General features: G+C 42.5%; 1 protein-coding gene across 2 annotated transcripts in view; it reads right to left on the minus strand.

Annotated features, from left to right (window-relative positions):
• Window positions 1-18,260, minus strand: part of SLC28A3 (solute carrier family 28 member 3) — a 73,245-nt gene that overhangs the window by 20,198 nt on the left and 34,787 nt on the right. Inside the window, exons 3-9 of one of the 2 annotated variants that reach the window (NM_001192167.2) lie at window positions 16,355-16,437; window positions 11,692-11,783; window positions 9,643-9,832; window positions 8,423-8,567; window positions 7,051-7,164; window positions 5,253-5,330; window positions 2,453-2,533 (exon numbers count right to left, since the gene is read on the minus strand). In NM_001192167.2, coding sequence (NP_001179096.1) covers window positions 2,453-2,533; window positions 5,253-5,330; window positions 7,051-7,164; window positions 8,423-8,567; window positions 9,643-9,832; window positions 11,692-11,783; window positions 16,355-16,437 — 783 coding nt within the window. The remainder of the gene's footprint in view (window positions 1-2,452; window positions 2,534-5,252; window positions 5,331-7,050; window positions 7,165-8,422; window positions 8,568-9,642; window positions 9,833-11,691; window positions 11,784-16,354; window positions 16,438-18,260) is intronic. The other variant, XM_059888999.1, reaches the window with a different exon arrangement.

The raw sequence follows: 18,260 nt of genomic DNA on the forward strand, positions 1-18,260 counted from the left end.
CATTTCACATGCTAGCAAAGTAATGCTCAAAATTCTCCAAGCCAGGCCTCAGTAGTACATGAACCGTGAACTTCCAGATGCTCAAGTTGGATTTAGAAAAGGCAGAGAAACCAGAGATCAGATTGCCAACATCCGTTGGATCATCAAAAAAGCAAGAGAGTTCCAGAAGCATCTACTTCTGCTTTATTGACTACTCCGAAGCCTTTGATTGTGTGGATCACAATAAACTGGAAAATTCTTCAAGAGATGGGAATACCAGACCTCCTGACCTGCCTCCTGAGAAATCTGTATGCAGGTCAAGAAGCAACAGTTAGAACTAGATATGGAACAACAGAGTGGTTCCAAATTGGGAAAGGAGTATGTCAAGGCTGTATATTGTCATCCTGCTTATTTAACTTATATGCAGAGTACATCATGCGAAATACCGGGCTGGATGAAGCACAAGCTGGAATCAAGATTGCTGGGAGAAATATCAATAACCTCAAATATGCAGATGACACCACACTTACGGCAGGAAGCAAAGAACTAAAGAGCCTCTTGATCAAAGTGAAAGAGGAGAGTGAAAAAGTTGGCTTAAAACTCAATATTCAGAAAACTAAGATCATGGCATCCAGTCCCATCACTTCATGGCAAATAGAGGGGGAAACAATGGAAACAGTGGCAGACTTTCCTTATTGGGCTCCAAAATCACTGCAGATGGTGACTGCAGCCATGAAATTAAAAGACACTTGCTCCTTGGAAGAAAAGTTATGACCAACCTAGACAGCATATTTAAAAGCAGAGACATTACTTTGCTAACAAAGGTTCATCTAGTCAAAGCTATGGTTTTTCCAGTATGGATGTGAGAATTGGACCATAAAGAAAGCTGAGCACCAAAGAATTGATGCTTTTGAACTGTGGTGTTGGAGAAGACCCTCGAGAGTCCCTTGGACTGCAAGGAGATCCAACCAGTCAATCCTAAAGGAAATTAGTCCTGAACATTCATTGGAAGGACTGATGCTGAAACTCCAATACCTAGGCCACCCGATGTGAAGAACCAACTCATTGGAAAATACTCTGACACTGGGAAAGATTGAAGGTGGGAGGAGAAGGGGTTGACAGAGGATGAGATATTTGGATGGCATCACTGACTCAATGGACATGAGTTTGAGCAAGCTCCGGGAGCTGGTGATGGACAGGGAGGCCTGGTGTGCTGCAGTCCATGCGGTCTCAAAGAGTCAGACATGATTGAGTGACTGAACTGAACTGAACTGAAGTCTGAGTCATTGTATATTCTTTGAACACTATACAATGAATATCTCTTGACATGTCTATTTTGTATAAGTAATGTCTTGATTTTTTTTCCAAGTAATAAGTTATAATATTTTCTAACAGTCATGTCAGTCTTCACAGCATTCCAAGGACTATTTTAAGCCCTTGTTCTAGTGATGAATTTAATCTTTATAATAACCCTCTCAGGGAGGTCCTATAGTTAGACACATTTTACAGAAGAGGAAACCAAGGCACAGAACTGTTTAGTTGTTCTGTCAGAGATTGCTTAGTTAATAAGTAATGGGATGTAGTTGAGGTTTGGCTTTTTCTACCTAAGTCTCAAACATGGTTGACCGTTCCACTTTTGTAGTAGTTCTTCCAACCAGAGACTGTAGTGCCCACCCGAGAATGGGGACTTTCTGTTGCATCCTCTCTCCTTCCTTCCTGCTTCGACATGAAACACAGGAATGCTAAGTGTTTCAATTGACAGTCAGAAAATTATGCACTCTGGCACTCTTGCTGAAACCTTTAATCCTGCTGGTATTCTGGCTCTCTCTCCATTTTATTTATTTACAGGGATCAAAGGAGGGTTGTGGCTCTGCCCAAAACTTCTATATGCTGCCTTGTTCTTGAGTGCATTTAAACTAACTTACAAATTACTGAGTTTTGCAATATAATATGATGTGGGACTGACAGTGTTGGGGCAGCAGGACTGAGACGAGCTTTTCAGACCTAAAAAAAAAAAAATTTTGCATGCTGACAAAAGCCCTCATGAGAGAAGAGCAGCTTTCCTTTCTTCCTTTGATTCTCTAGCAACTCCTAGACAAGGAAGATCCATTTGGGTTATCATCTGAGGGTAAGCAGTGACTTTGTGTAAGGCATGGGTGGATAGTCAAGATGAAAGGACAATCTGGTCCCAACTTCTTGAAGTCAATTCTTTGGCTAAAGGAGTAACTGCAGAGGTTTCATGAAGATGTCCAGGGAGTCGCAAGTCACAGCGTTATTAGAAATCCTGGAGATAAAATTCCTTCTGTAGATCCATGGAGGATTTTGGGGTTTGAATCTAATACCTTGGGGTAGGAGTGGATTTTGGTACGAAGGGAAAGGCAGTTTGTAAAAATCCAGATAAAAGACATTCAAGACTTTGTCCCTGAGATAATCACCTCTACCCCTGTCACCCACTTCCTTCTAGTCCCGGTACCTTTCTAATGATCCACTGCATCAATCCGAGGTAGTACAACATGGACATCACAGTGCTGAAGAAAATCACAATGGGCAGGACCTGGGGGTGGGTGGAGGACAAGAGTGGCCACAGGTTAACACTGATCCCAGCAGTACTAGTAGGTTTCAGATCAATCTCCTTCTTTCTGTCTCCTTTTTCCCCTCTGAAATGTCATCAAAATACCAGAAACTTCTCTTGAATAAACAACACTTTTATCAGGCAATTTCCTCATCTACATACAGTTTCTTCTAATTCGTTCAGGATAAACTTGAGTGTATTTCATAGGAAACTTAAAAAAAATCCTACTGTGATGGGCTTTCCTTACTTCAGTTTCTAGAGAAGCAACGACATTTTGGGGAGGAAATTTATAATAATTAGATCAAGAAACTGAAAACCATTGGCAGATATCTTTGTCATTTTGATATTCAACAGACATAGGATTCACTACTTATTATCAGAGCAACCTGGATCAAGGTTAACCGCGAGCAACCTCAGGTCTTTATTCATAGTAGTGACACAGTAGGTACTTAAATAATGCCTCCTATAGAGCAAGCATTCATGCATTTAGTGTTTAGAATAATGAATATTTTACTTACAGATTTTTGAATCATTATACAAAGATTAGACTTTGCAACTAGTCTACTTCTGTGTTAATGAAGGTTGTCTTTTTCTAGATTTTTCCTGATGCTCTTTGGATGCCTTCCACGCAGCTCGCGTTTCTACGGGGAGCAGTTTCTACCCTGCATGAACCACACTGGGTTGTGGTCTGGATCCCTCACCACCCCTACTCCATTGTTCCTTTTCCCTCTGTTCCCAGCTAAATGGCCAAGAACAAGCTGCCACCAGAGACACAGAATGACTGGAGACAATTTGTACAGGATCTAATTTAGAAAACTCTATTAATAATATATAGTAAAAGACTTTTTGTGCCATTATTCAGAATGCACTCATTTATGTGCTTTTATTGGCTTTAATGGGCAGGCAGAGGCTTCCTGAAAGCTTCAAGGAGTTAAAGGGGCTCATCTCACTAACATTCCCACAGGGAATCTATTTTGGCAGAAAGGATGCCCTGGGGGAGAGGATAGGTGTTGTTCTTGTTGTTGTTGATGGTGGTGGTGGTGGGGAGGTCTGAAGACAGTGGTGCGGCCTGAACAGCAAGTTCCTCCTTCTTTGTGATTTTATTTTTTGTAATTCTGGATTCAATTCATGATAGGAACATATTTCTATCTCAGTTTGTAAACACTGGACCTTTCAGAGATGACTTAGTTATTTCAGCACCAAAGTATCAAATCAGTAGTTTAAAAAAAGATTCAGCATAGCAGTTGGCCAAGGTAATTTGGAGGTAAATGGAGTCCATGAGTGAGAAAACAATAAAAAAGTGTAGGAACAGTAGCATGCCATAAAAAAGAAATCTGAAGAAAAAGCCAAATGCTTTTTCTGACTTATCATCAAGGATTTGTAGGGACTTCCCAGAGGAAGGTGAGCTTCCTGGAGCTGTGGGAGGCCTGGGAGAGAATTGATTAGGCCTGACCTTGGGGCTAAGTCGCCAAGTTGCCTTTCCCCTGTAAAATAACATCCTTCCTGTGGTTGGGAGAAGGCCAGGCCTGCAGGCCTGCCAAGGTGAAGGCAGTACTGAAGGAAAGAGGGGAAAGGTTTAGCACGGGGATGGTTCTGTAAGAACAGAGGTTGGTGTGGGTGACCAGCTGTCCCAGTTTGTCTGCGATTAAGAAGTATCCTGAGTGCAGAGCTGTCACTGAGCCTGGACCAGGAAGTCATTAGCAGCCATATTCATTGCCAGGTACCTCATGTTCTTTCCCCTGAGATCTCAGATCCTATTACCCCATAGGAGCTTTCATAAGTATATCAGCAAATGTTACGCAACTCCCCAAAGTACAGGCATAGCTTGTTTTGTTGTGCTTTACTTTACTGTGCTTCTTGCATGTTGTATGTTTCACAGATTGAAGGACTATAGCACTCCTTCACTGAGCAAGTCTACTGGCACCATTTTTCCAACAGCACTTGCTCACTTTGTGTCTTTGGGTTACATGTTGGTAATGCTCACAATATTTCAAACTTTTTCATTATTACTATGTTTGTTATGGTGATCAGTGATCTTTGATGTTACTATTGTGATTGTTCTGGTATTTTTTTTTAGCAATAAAGTGATTTTAAATTAAGGTATGTACTTTTTTTTAGATATACTGCTATGTCACACTTAATAGATGACAGTAGAGTTGTAAACATAATTTTTATGTGCACTGGGAAACCAAAAAATTTGTGTGATCGCTTTACTGTGATATTCACTTTACTGTGGTAGTCTGGAACTGAACTTGCAACATCTCTGAGATCTGCCTATGTTTCGATATTTCTGATTTCCTCTACGTGTTCTCTTTAATGTTAAAAAAATTATTTATTTATTTGGCTGCATCGTGGCTTAGCTGTGGCAGGCAGGATATTTGATCTTCAGTGTGGCATGCATAATCTTAGTTGCGACATGTGGGATCTAGCTCCCTGACCATTGAACCCGGACCCCCTGCATTGGGAGCTCAGTGTCTTAGCCATTGGACCACTGGGGAAGTCTTCCTTAATGTTATAATAACAAAATAATATGTTTTCAGCCCATTGACTTCAGGTAAATTGTAAATGAGAAAGGATGGTGCTGTGCTGTGCCCCTGTGACATGCCTGGGTTCTGGTCAGTTAGGACCTATCTGAACATCTGCAGATGAAGAAGCCACTTAAAAGGAAATGTCTACGCAGAAAAAAAGTGTTTGGTTTTACCTTGAATGCAAAAAAGTGGTCTGTATATTTCTCACCAAAGACGAATGAAGCACCAGCATCACTGTACCCCAGGAATGTCTGAATTACAGAAAGGAAAAGAGCAGATCATTACAAACACTGAAACAGTAGTTACCATTCACAAGACAACCAGGCTCTGCAGAGGGTGAGGACCCAGAAAACTTGCGGAGAGACTTAGAGAGTTAATTTTCTTAACTTTCCCCCTCCAGTAGATAGATGGCCAGGAAGTATATTTTAGGACTGTAGCTGCATACGGTTCCTGGCATTTCTGACATTCACTTTGACTCTAGGGTGCTAAAGAATAAGCTGGGTGTGATACTTTGCTCCAGAAGACATAGATGGTACATGGCGGGTACTAGTTACTACTGGATGCATAGAGGTTTGTTTCTCTGTTTGGGGAAGCATCTTAGAAGAGTGGCCCCTGGGACAGGATGCAGGGGTCGAATGAGATAGAGAAGTGATGTCATGGGTACTTAGTCATTCCGTTGTGTCTGACTCTTTGTGACCCCATGGACTTGCAAACCCCTGTCGGGCTCCTTTGTCCATGGGGATTCTCCAGAGTAGAACACTGGAGTGGGTTGCCATGTCCTCCTCCAGGGGATCTTCCCAGCCCAGGGATTGAACCCAGGTCTCCCACGGGCAGGGAAGCCCATGATATGGGAAAGGGACAACCAAAATAATAATGAACTTGGCAGATTAACATATTCCACATAAACAAAATTATTTGTCTAACTCATGCTATGGAATTAAAATTTGAATCAACCAAATAGGAAAAGGAGTACATCAAGGCTGTATATTGTCACCCTGCTTATTTAACTTCTATGCAGAGTACATGATGGGAAACGCTGGGCTGGAAGAAGCACAAGCTGGAATCAAGATTGCTGGGAGAAATCTCAATAACCTCAGATATACAGATGACACCACCCTTATGGTAGAAAATGAAGAGGAACTAAAAAGCCTCTTGATGAAAGTGAAAGAAGAGAGTGAGAAAGTTGGCTTAAAGCTCAACATTCAGAAAACTAAGATCATGGCATCTGGTCCCATCACTTCATGACAAATAGATGGGGAAACAGTGGCTGATTTTATTATTTTGGGTTCCAAAATCACTGCATATGGTGACTGCAGCCATGAAATTAAAAGATGCTTACTCCTTGGAAGCAAAGTTACGACCAACCTAGACAGCAGAGACATATTGAAAAGCAGAGACATTACTTTGCCAACAAAGGTCTGTCTAGTCAAGGCTATGGTTTTTCCAGTAGTCATGTACAGATGTGAGAGTTTGACTATAAAGAAAGCTGAGCACCGAAGAATTGATGCTTTTGAACTGTGGTGTTGGAGAAGACTCTTGAGCGTCCCTTGAACTGCAAGGAGATCCAACCAGTCCATCCTAAAGGAGATCAGTCCTGAGTTCATTGGAAGGACTGATGCTGAAGCTGAAACTCTAATACTTTGGCCACCTGATACGAAGAGCTGACTTATTTGAAAAGACCCTGATGCTGGGAAAGATTGAGGGCAGGAGGAGAAGGGGATGACAGAGGATGAGATGGTTGGATAGCATCACCAACTCAATGGACATGAGTTGAGTGAACTCCGGGAGTTGGTGATGGACAGGAAGGCCTGGCGTGCTGCAGTCCATGGGGTCTCAAAGAGTGTGACATGACTGAGTGACTGAACTGAACTGAATGCAGATAAATAAACTTATTTCTGACGTATCTTAAGGCTTATATTTAAATGTTAAAAGCACTATAAAAAACAAGGTAGTCCTTTGAACTGAACTTACCTGAACTTGTTTGCCCAACCAATCAAAAGCCATAAATCCAGGTTCTGTCCTTAGTATCAAAAGGCCAAGAAGAAACTGTAACCCAATTCCCCAAAAGACAGGCCTCCAGTAAACCTATACAGAAAGAAGAAGAGACATCGTATTAGAAAATGAATGCTAAACTCAGCATAAATTACCAGAGGATCACTATTTTATTGGAAATTTCTCAGATATGGCTTGTGACTCACCTTTCAGAGGCCAAAGCAGCTGTGAGCAAAGAATCCCTCAGAATTATACTAAAAATCTCAGAATTGTATTATTTCTTCTTAAACCTGAATTTAAGCCTTCAGTCCTGGAAACGTATGTAACCATTTTGTCATGATAAAATCACTTAGACATGAAGAGTAGTTTTACTAGAGTCATTAAAGGAGGAAGGATCTGGTCTTCTGGTCATGTGGTAAATATTAGATACATATAATTATTTTCCCATCTGGAAAATGGAAAGGCTGAACATGACTTCTCTGTGTGTCCAAGGTTTGTTGATCTGACAATTTGTAAGTGAATTAAGTGAAATTCCACCCTTTGGAGGGGCTTTCATTTCACTGTAATTTCACAATTAACTCTAATGCAGTCCAAGAGAGTGTAGCATGTAAATGGACAATCAAGTGCTTTCATTTTTGGTGCAGAGATGAGTGCTCTGCAAAGAACTATGGGACTGGAGGCACAGAAAGCAGTGGAGATGTTCACCTAAACAGGGAAAGCAATTTGGATCTTATCAAGTGGCTTTGGTCTTTGATTAATGCTCTTTTTTTTGGATCAATCACTCAGCCAGTAAAGTCTTCAGACTTTCAGCTAGTAAAGTTTGCTGTTATGAATCATATGTGAAAGTTTTAATATCTCAAAATTCTTGCCGATTTAGTGGGTTCCAGGATGATAAAAACAAGGATAAGAATGGAATTCAATGTAAACAAAACTGCTTAAGGACAAATTTTTGGAGCAAAATAACCTCAACGGCAAATAGAAATTTGATAAACTGCAGAATCCAATGGTAGAATATTGTTATTTACTGACCTGAAGAAATTTGGATCAAAATGAATGAGTTTTCTTTGTATGGGTGTTTAATGGGGGTGGGGATGGGGATACAGAAGTAGAAATCAGACTTGACAGAAGAGAATATTTCACTGGTTGAACAACTGGAAAATTACTGAGAATGAAAAAGGTAGAGTAATAGAACTATTACCATTCAGGAAAAGGGCACCTTAGCCATTTAAAATATCATAGCAAGGTAAGAAAAATATGGAATAGCAGTTCAATTCTTTCATACTCATTACTTTGAGCAATTTACACATGAGGGGAAAAAAGGAGAAAAAAAAATGATTGATTTCATACTTACTTTGGTTGGGTGCTTGGAAAATAGAAATGTTAGGGAAGTGTATATTATGAGTCCTCCAAAAGACACCAGCTGCTGTTGGCCCAGTTTGGCAGTGTCAAAGACCAGCCAGAGAATAACTCCCAGGATTAGGCAGCCCCATATCACCCTAAGAAAATCAGGAAGGATGCTTTGGCATCATTTGTTGTGCTAACGTGGAAATCTTAATCAGGCTTAAATGTACAAAAAAAAAAAAAACCGAAAAAACATATTGAGAAACACATCCTGGCACTTGGAAATTATGTGTCTAGAAATTGCAAAAGACTCTCTTTGGGTGTAGCTAGAAAGGCACATAGTCAAAAAATGAAGCAATGTATCCCCAATACTCCACAACTCTTGGACTCTTTGCTCGTGTAGTATTCATAAAGGGGTCAGAGAGGAGAAAGGATGCCTGGAGAAGAAATCTGGTGATTTCTTCCTGAGAGCTGCTGGGAATTCTCTCCTCCATTTAGGGAGATGGGTGAAGCATTACCTTCTTCCTCTCAAGGAAGAACTTGAAATGTGTCCTCTGCATTGGGGGACCCACCCAAGCCTCGGAGAGCTAAGTCGGATTTTAGACCTGGTTCTGACTCCCTGGAGAACCCAGTGGGCAAAACAGGAGTGATTCAGTAAATGGCAGAGCTGGAGAGGATGCTCTGTTGGGATTGTACAACTCTGGTCATTAGGCCAAGAATGTGTGAACTTTCTTGGTAGATCCCATGTTGGCCATACTGAGGAGAATAGGTTCTGGGTCCTACCCTGCAGGGCCACCTGCAGGCAGGGGGGGGGGGGTCCCAAAGAGACAGACTGAAAGAAAAGCCCTGAACAGTCACCTGCAGGACAGGGGTCCTATAAGAGAGAGTTGATTTTAATAATTTACAGATGCCCAGAGAGAAAGTCACCCCTTCAAGTCAGAACCATCCCAACTTTTGGACAACATTTTATCATTTAGTGGCACTTGAAATGAAGGCAGTTTGTAGGGGCATTTGAGCACATCTTGCATGAATCACTGCCTGATCTAGGCCTTCATGTCCTGATTATAAAATGAAGGTTTAAAAAAATTTTTTTTAATGAATTATTCCCTGGGTTGTTCCTAGCTTTAGTATCCCATCAATGAGGAAGCAATTTTAGAATGAATCTATGGAACAGTGTTGCAAAAGACTAACATCCCTCTCAACCACAATAAAAGAACTGAGTGCATTTACCACTTCAACCAGAACCAATGGCTGTCCAGTAGCCTTTGGCCTGGAGACAGGAACCTGGCTATCTGAGACTCATATTTGGCCATGAGGTGATCCCAGACCACAAAGAAGATGGCAACCACGGTGATCACGAAAAGAGGAAGGGCTCTGTGAAAGTTCATCACACAGGCTGCAATCACCAGGGCCAGGTAACCTGTGCAGGAAGCAAACACAGACAGTGAACATCACCAGTCAGCTGGAGACCAGCCTCCAGCACTGATCTGGCTCAGCCAAGGGCAGGGCCCACCAGGAAACCATTGAACACAGGGGTGCTCTTGACATAGCTATTGGCCCTTCTGATGATAAGGATTGTATTGTGGGTCAAATTCCTTTATTTTTTTTTTTTAAATAGTCTCTCCAAGAATGCTAGAAGCACAGGGTGCCAGGTTTTTTTTTTTAAGGAAACTTCTGAATTCCTGAATCTTGTTGCTTGATCGCTGGGGCTCTTGCTTAGTGGGTGCAGCTAAGTCACTTTAGTGCCAAGTCTAAGTCTGTGTGACACTATAGATTATAGCTTCCCAGCTTTTGTGTCCATGGAATTCTCCAGGCAAGAATACTGGAGTGGGCTGCCATGCCCTTCTCCAGGGGATCTTACCAACCTATTGATCGAACCTGGGTCTTCTGCACTGCAGGCAGATTCTTTACCATCTGAGCCACCAGGGAAGCCTCTTGCTTAGTACTGACTACTTTTTCTGATACCCAGACTCAGCAGATGAGCTTCTACAGAGAAAGGCCAGGCACCAAAGCAACCACTGGCAAAAATTATTGAGTCTCCTGGTTTGTGGCCCAGATTTGGCCTGAACTTGAGTAGGAAAATCTCTGAATGCCACAACACCGACATGCTACAGAATCTCTAAAGGAAAGAGGTGGGTGATGACTAGGCTGATAGCTTTAGAAGAGGAGATTCTGGGATAAGAACACAAGGTTTTCCATTAAAAGTTGGCAAACATGGCTTTGTTTGCAAGTTAAATTTGGCCTTCCACTTGTTTTTGTAGGTGGCAAGTACAGTTGTATTTGTATATTTGTATTTGTAGTCTACAAATAAAGTTGCCTTGGCACATGGCCACACCATCTGCTTAGTTTGTACTACAATGGCATAGCTGTGTAGTTTTGAGTATGGTCTGCAAAATACTATTTGGGCTGGTAGAAAGCAAGCAAGCATGCTTTCAACCCTGATGCTCCCTGTTCTGGCAGTGTGAGACCGGAAAACCACTGACCTCTTGGGGCCAGCCATCTTGGACTAATGTCCATGGACTTGAGTGGGAGGGCTCACATTTTATAGACAGGAATGGTCTTTGAAATGGGCCCTGGAGCCTTTTGTTTGGAGGGAGTCAAAGCAGAACACCTGCTCATCTGTGAAGACACCCTGGTCCGGCTTTCAGGTAGGAGGAGAGGGCTTCGTGACCCTAGGCTCCTCCTTGTTCTGTGTTCATATAAAGCAGTAATTGATCAGATATTTCACCCCTTCAATTAGGTTGCTGCCTTGTGATTGTCACCATTTTTCCAGTTACCTGAATTTGCATTATCCAACCCTCAAATCCATACCACATTAACAAAGACTATGGGAGTAGGTGATCTAAAAAGTCAGCTGCTGGCTGCATAAACAGGACATGGGGCTTTCCCCTGGTGGCTCAGTGGCAAAGAGTCTGCCTGCAGTGCAAGAGACCTGGCTTTGATCCCTGGGTTGGGAAGATGCCCTGGAGGAGGGCATCGCAACCCCCTCCAGAATTCTTACCTGGAGAATCCCATGGACAGAGGAGCCTGGCAGGCTACAGTCTATAGGGTCTCAAGAGTCAGACACAACTGAAGTGCCTTAGCACGCAGAACAGCTATCTACATGGGCATTTCAAGCCGAGACCCACCACTCAGGGGCTTTTTGGTGAAATTCTCTCCTCTCTGGATGACTCACAGATGATTCAGGGAAGGGAAGACTTATTTGTTTTCTACAGAAAACTGATATTTGCGAGAACCTGGAAAAGAGACACTAGTATCCCATTCCCTTTTGCTATTTACCTGCTATTAAAATGCCCCAGATGATGTACCGAAGGGTTGTTTTATGTTCCCTACAAAAATCAGACATCCTCCCACACATCCTTTCCAGGCACCTGTAACAACACAAAGGCAAGAAGTAGGCAGATGTAAACACCACATACACGACATGTCCTGGCACGCTAAAGCGATAGTAGATTAGGCTTTGTAAGTCATCAGGTAAACATATTCATGAGGTATGTGTCCTACAAAATAGAAATAAGAAACTCATTTCATTTTAGACCAAAATCAGCCATGGTTTGGCTCAACCTTTGCTGAATGGATGTGCCAAGCTCTGAGGGATTATGGAGATGCAGAAAATGTGCTCCCAGAAATAAAGCAGAGGACAGGATAACCAACCAAAAGCTGAGAATGAATCATAGGATGAGACTGTTTCTCACTAGGCTAGATCACCCCCTCTCTAGTGGAAGGGTGACTGTCTTCACAAGATGCTTGAAAAGTGAAGTAGGATTTTGGGGATTTGAGGGCTGTCAACCAATGGGTTGTGATATAGCTTTCTCAGAAGGTTCTGGAATTGTTGATGTCTTTGTTTCTGCCCAGAGCTTTGTTACAGGGTGGTGTGGAGTGTGCAAGCCATGTGTGCATCTGATCACTTCTTCCAAGGAAGATGGTGTACAGCAGTAAGGGAGTCTGGAGAGGTCCCAGGGTGGTACCCACAACAACTGTCCTTTCTTCTCCCTGGTGTTCCCAGTCGCCCTGTGCTTGCTTTGAACCCTGGCTTCCCTGCATACACCTCTTTCCTCAGTGTGCCTCCCAATGCAGGCCTCTCCTCTCCTACTTGAGGCTAAACGGAAGGAATTTACTTGCACATTTAATCATGACCACTTTCAGGCCATTGGACAGGATTTCTAAGATAACCCTGTCTCCTGTATAGAAGATTCACAATCTCCAGGATCTCAAAGGACTCAGACCCCAGCTGGGACCTCCCAGCCCCTTGGTAAACATTCTCCAGTTCCCCTCCCTCCAGCAGTCATGCCCACGTGTCCATGTCACCGTCCCCTTCATGGTTCAGGGCACTGCTCAAGCCCTTCGCTTCCGCAACGCCTTCTTGCATTTCCTCAGACAGAGGTAGTCCTCTGCAACCTCTTCCTACTATCTCCTTTGATTATGAAGGAGACAATCCTTCAAAATCAAAGATAGTAGGAGATGATTCCTACTATCTCTTTTGTTATGAAGCCTTGACTGACTGTTAACTTCATGGAGAACAGATGTCTGAGCCCAACATCAGCAGCTTGGACACTGAGTGCTTGACAGGCCTTTGTTGAATTCTTAGATAAATGAAATGGTAGTTCTTATTGCTTTTCTGGAACAATATTTTACAGCTGTGGGTTGGGACCCATTCGTGAGTTGTGAAGTTTTTGATACAGTGCGTGATAATTGTCCTTAAACAAAAGAATAGGACATCTCAGAGTATGTCACACATAGTGATGACAGGCATTATTTCATGAACATTTTGTCTTATGTATGTGTATGAATTGGTGTACTAAGAATTAGTGGCATTGTTCTAGAACATGTTGAGGGAGTATAAGTACAATAAAGACTACATTTTTCGTGGTCTAGTTTAGGACAGGCTGCTCATACATTGTCCTCAGTTGCAGATATAGTGTTATAAGGCAGCAGCGTCAGACAGCAACATTCAATAGAGCACATCCATCTTCTCTAGGTCAAATGCACCAGACTGTTTAATTGCAGGGAGTGTGTATAGTCCATTACAGCAACCTGACACTGCAGAAAAAGCAAGTGGCTAGAAATAGTCACTTTGGCCATTTGGTTATCTAGGCTGAATGACTCCAAATCTCCTGGTGGTTGTTTTTCCATCCATTAACATTGATGAAACCTGAGTACCTCTGACCACCCAAGAGAATCTCTTGGCCCCAAGGGTCAGAGATTCTTGAACTAAAATGAGGATGAAACTGAATTCAGGTTTCCAACACGGTAAAAATTCTTTTTAAAAAGAAAATTTTTATTGGAGTATAAGCTGCTTTACAATGTTGTGTTAGTTTCTGCTGTACAGGAAAGTGAATCACCTATATGTATACATATAACCACTCTTTTTTGGATTTCCTTCCCATTTAGGTCACCACAGAGTACTGAGTAGAGCTCCCTGCGTTATACAGTAGGTTCTCATGGTGGTAAAAATTCTTTATGATGTATATGTGACCAGAACTTTCAATCTGAATTTTGACCAGCTCTATCTTCTGATACACAAGTTCCTCAGAGACTCAGGAATTAACACCAAATTTAAATAGGAATTTAGAAAATTTACAAATACTTTAGTGTTATGATAGAGACAGTCTTGGACTAGGAATCAGAAGCTGAAATTTAAAATAGCTTTTTTTGCAGCTGACAAACCCTTGGCTAAGTCTGAGCTTCATTTTTGTGGTCCAAAAAATAAAAGTAATAATTTGCCTCTCCTGCTAATGAGTGATAAGGACGTGGACTATTTTCATGATACCATGAGGTAAGAGCAAGTTTGTTGGGACTAAAAGTGAATTGGGTTTTGAGAAATCAATTGCTCATTGATTGAACATTGAAAAGATGAATTAACTACTTTTGCATGGACTGGGGCAATTAGTTGGCAATTTACAGCTTTAATTAGAAGACTGTCCTGGATATTGGGTTCCTAGGACATCAGCAATTTGAATTTACCTCATTGATTATACTAGAGTTTCATTAATTTTTCTGAAAATGCTGTTAGGTGGGTAGCAGGCAGGGGAGATTGGTGGTGACTATCTCTGATAAATCATCAGATCAGATCAGATCAGTCGCTCAGTCGTGTCTGACTCTTTGCGACCCCATGGACTGCAGCATGCCAGGGCTCCCTGTCCATCACCAACTCCCGGAGTTCACTCAGACTCATGTCCATCGAGTCAGTGATGCCATCCAGCCATCTCATCCTCTGTCGTCCCCTTCTCCTTCTGCCCCTAATCCCTCCCAGCATCAGAGTCTTTTCCAATAAGTCAACTCTTCGCATGAGGTGGCCAAAGTACTGGAGTTTCAGCTTTAGCATCATTCCTTCCAAAGAAATCCCAGAGCTGATCTCCTTCAGAATGGACTGGTTGGATCTCCTTGCAGTCCAAGGGACTCTCAAGAGTCTTCTCCAGCACCACAGTTCAAAAGCATCAATTCTTCGGCGCTCAGCCTTCCTCACAGTCCAACTCTTACATCCATACCTGACCACAGGAAAAACCATAGTCTTGACTAGACGAACCTTTGTTGGCAAAGTAATGTCTCTGCTTTTCAATATGCTATCTAGGTTGGTCATAACTTTCTTTCCAAGGAGTAAGCGTCTTTTAATTTCATGGCTGCAGTCACCATCTGTAGTGATTTTGGAGCCCAGAAAAATAAAGTCTGACACTGTTTCCACTGTTTCCCCATCTATTTCCCATGAAGTGGTGGGACTGGATGCCATGATCTTCGTTTTCTGAATGTTGAGCTTTAAGCCAACTTTTTCACTCTCCTCTTTCACTTTCATCAAGAGGCTTTTAAGTTCCTCTTCACTTTCTGCCATAAGGGTGGTGTCATCTGCATAGCTGAGGTTATTGATATTTCTCCCGGCAATCTTGATTCCAGTTTGTGTTTCTTCCAGTCCAGCGTTTCTCATGATGTACTCTGCATATAAGTTAAATAAACAGGGTGACAATATACAGCCTTGATGAACTCCTTTTCCTATTTGGAACCAGTCTGTTGTTCCATGTCTAGTTCTAACTGTTGCTTCCTGACCTGCATACAAATTTCTCAAGAGGCAGATCAGGTGTTCTGGTATTCCCATCTCTTGAAGAATTTTCCACAGTTTATTGTGATCCACACAGTCAAAGGCTTTGGCATAGTCAATAAAGCAGAAATAGATGTTTTTCTGGAACTCTCTTGCTTTTTCCATGATCCAGCAGATGTTGGCAATTTGATCTCTGGTTCCTCTGCCTTTTCTAAAACTGCTTGAACATCAGGAAGTTCATGGTTCACATATTGCTGAAGCCTAGCTTGGAGAATTTTGAGCATTACTTTACTAGCATATGAGATGAGTGCAATTGTGCGGTAGTTTGAGCATTCTTTGGCATTGCCTTTCTTTGGGATTGGAATGAAAAGTGACCTTTTCCAGTCCTGTGGCCACTGCTGAGTTTTCCAAATTTGCTGGCATATTGAGTGCAGCACTTTCACAGCATCATCTTTCAGGATTTGGAATAGCTCAACTGGAATTCCATCACCTCTGCTAGCTTTGTTCGTAGTGATGCTTTCTAAGGCTCTAGGTCAGATCTTCCCGACCCAGGGATCGAACCCGGGTCTCATGAGTTTCAGGCAGAGGTTTTAACCTCTGAGCCACCAGGGAAGTCTTATGATAAATTATAATTAATGTTAAAAATTAGATGAGAATGAAAAAGTGGCAAAACTACTTTGTTTAGGAGGTACTGTTCGTGCTTAGTCACTTACTCCATGGACAGTAACCTGCCAGGCTCCTCTGTTCCTGAGGATTCTCCAGGCAAGAATACTAGTGTGAGTTGCCATGCCCTCTCCCAGGGGATATTCCAAAACCAGAGATTGAATCCAGGTCTCCTGAATTGCAGGTGGATTCATTACTGTCTGAGCCACCAGGGAAGCCCAAGAACATTTCTATGGTTTGAACCTGTACCCTTTTCGATGTGTTTCTTGATCATCCTCCTCTTCTTCATCCTTTCTTAGAGAATCCTGCCCGATGGTGATGTGCTCTTCTACCTGGAAATCAAACACGGGGACAGATGGATGATGAGAATGCTGAGCATAATGGACTCTGATCTATTTTGCTCAGAATTTGGTAAGGAAATTTTTCCAAATTATTTAAATTACTTTAAAATTATTATGCAAGATGATGTCTCCAATTATCAACTGCTCAGAGATTTTTCCCCTTGTCACAAAAAAATCTAGGTTCATTCATCTCTCCCTTTACTTAAAAGGAGCCATTGGTATTTTCTCCATTTCTTCAGCCAATGGGCTAATATCTCTGCTTTTAGTTCCTATCTCTACTGTAATCATTCAGTTCCCGCTCTGTTTTCAGACCAGTGCTCAATGAAGTTAATACCAAAGGCTACATAAATCTCCCTTTATATTCTGTTAGCCCCAGTTTCCAGAAAACTGAGACTAAGGCTGTTTTTATTTTCCTGGCAGCCCAAGGCTTGGTCTTCTGATATGAACAGTAGCTCAGCATCTTCCATAGCTGTTAAACTACCCTTGGGAACTAGGGTTCTTCTATCAATTGGGTTAAGGGGAAATATTTCCTCACTCAACTAGCCCTTGCTCTAGTTACTGAGTGATGTATATGCCTGGGCTTCCCTGGTGGCTCAGACAGTAAAGAATCTGCCTGCAACGCAGGAGACCCGAATTCAATCCCTGGATCAGGAAGGTCCCCTGGAGAAGGGAATGGCTATCCACTCCAGTATTCTTGCCTGGAGATTTCCGTGGACAGAGGCGCCTGGTGGGCTACAGTCCATGGGTCACAAAGAGTCAGACACGACCAAGCAACTTTCACCTTTTCTTTTTCGTACCTGCGCTATCTTTTTCTTTGGGGTGGAGGGTGTTGTACAGCATGTGGGATCTTAGTTTCCCAACTAGGGATGGAACCCATGCCCGCTGCATTGGAAGCATAGAACCTTAACCATTGGACTGTCCTGCTGGGAAGTTCCAACCTGGGATATCTTTTATGGACAATCTTCATAAGTACTGTTGGAGCTCTTAAGCATCCATGACCCATTCTATTCTTGTGATGGTGGGAAGGATTTCCTGCCTCCCATCATTCTGTGATAATGTCTCAAACAGGTCCAGCTATTGTAAGCAAAGGCAAAGGAAGGTTGGGAGGGAGTAGGCAGCTGTTGGAGAAGGCAATGGCACCCCACTCCAGTACTCTTGCCTAGAAAATCCCATGGATGGAGGGCCTGGTGGGCTGTAGTCCATGGGGTCGCTAAGAGTCGGACACAACTGAGCAACTTCACTTTCATTTTTCACTTTCATGCATTGGAGAAGGAAATGGCAACCCACTCCAGTGTTCTTGCCTGGAGAATCCCAGGGACGGGGGAGCCTCGTGGGCTGCCATCCATGGGGTCGCACAGAGTCAGACATGACTGAAGTGACTTAGCAGCAGCAGCAGCAGGCAGCTGTTAAGCAGTTTTGAACATGCTCAAGAGGTATAATGCCAAATCTCAGACTTAGTTTGTTGCCAGATCCCATGAGGCTTTCATTTCTCTTTAACAACAACAACAAAACCCATGGAAATTAGTTATTAGCATGTCTCTGAAAGGATCCTCAAAGATTATCTTGTCCTTTGAGGCTAAACTCCCATTATGCTCCTGATTCAGGCTGCCTCAAGGTCGTGGGCTGGGCCTCAGGCACAAGAATGGTTGTAATAGAGACCAGCTGAGTCCAGGCTGCAGCTGCAAAGGTCAGGGGTTCAGAGAAGCCCTTCTCATTTTCCCCCACCTAACACTACACCTGACCAAGAGAAAAAGTTTGGTAAAATTTTCACTTAAATGATCTTCATCGTTATTTTCTTTGACTAAAATTGTCCC

Source organism: Bos taurus, chromosome 8 (genome assembly GCF_002263795.3).
Source record: "Bos taurus isolate L1 Dominette 01449 registration number 42190680 breed Hereford chromosome 8, ARS-UCD2.0, whole genome shotgun sequence".
Lineage (NCBI taxonomy): Eukaryota > Metazoa > Chordata > Mammalia > Artiodactyla > Bovidae > Bos > Bos taurus.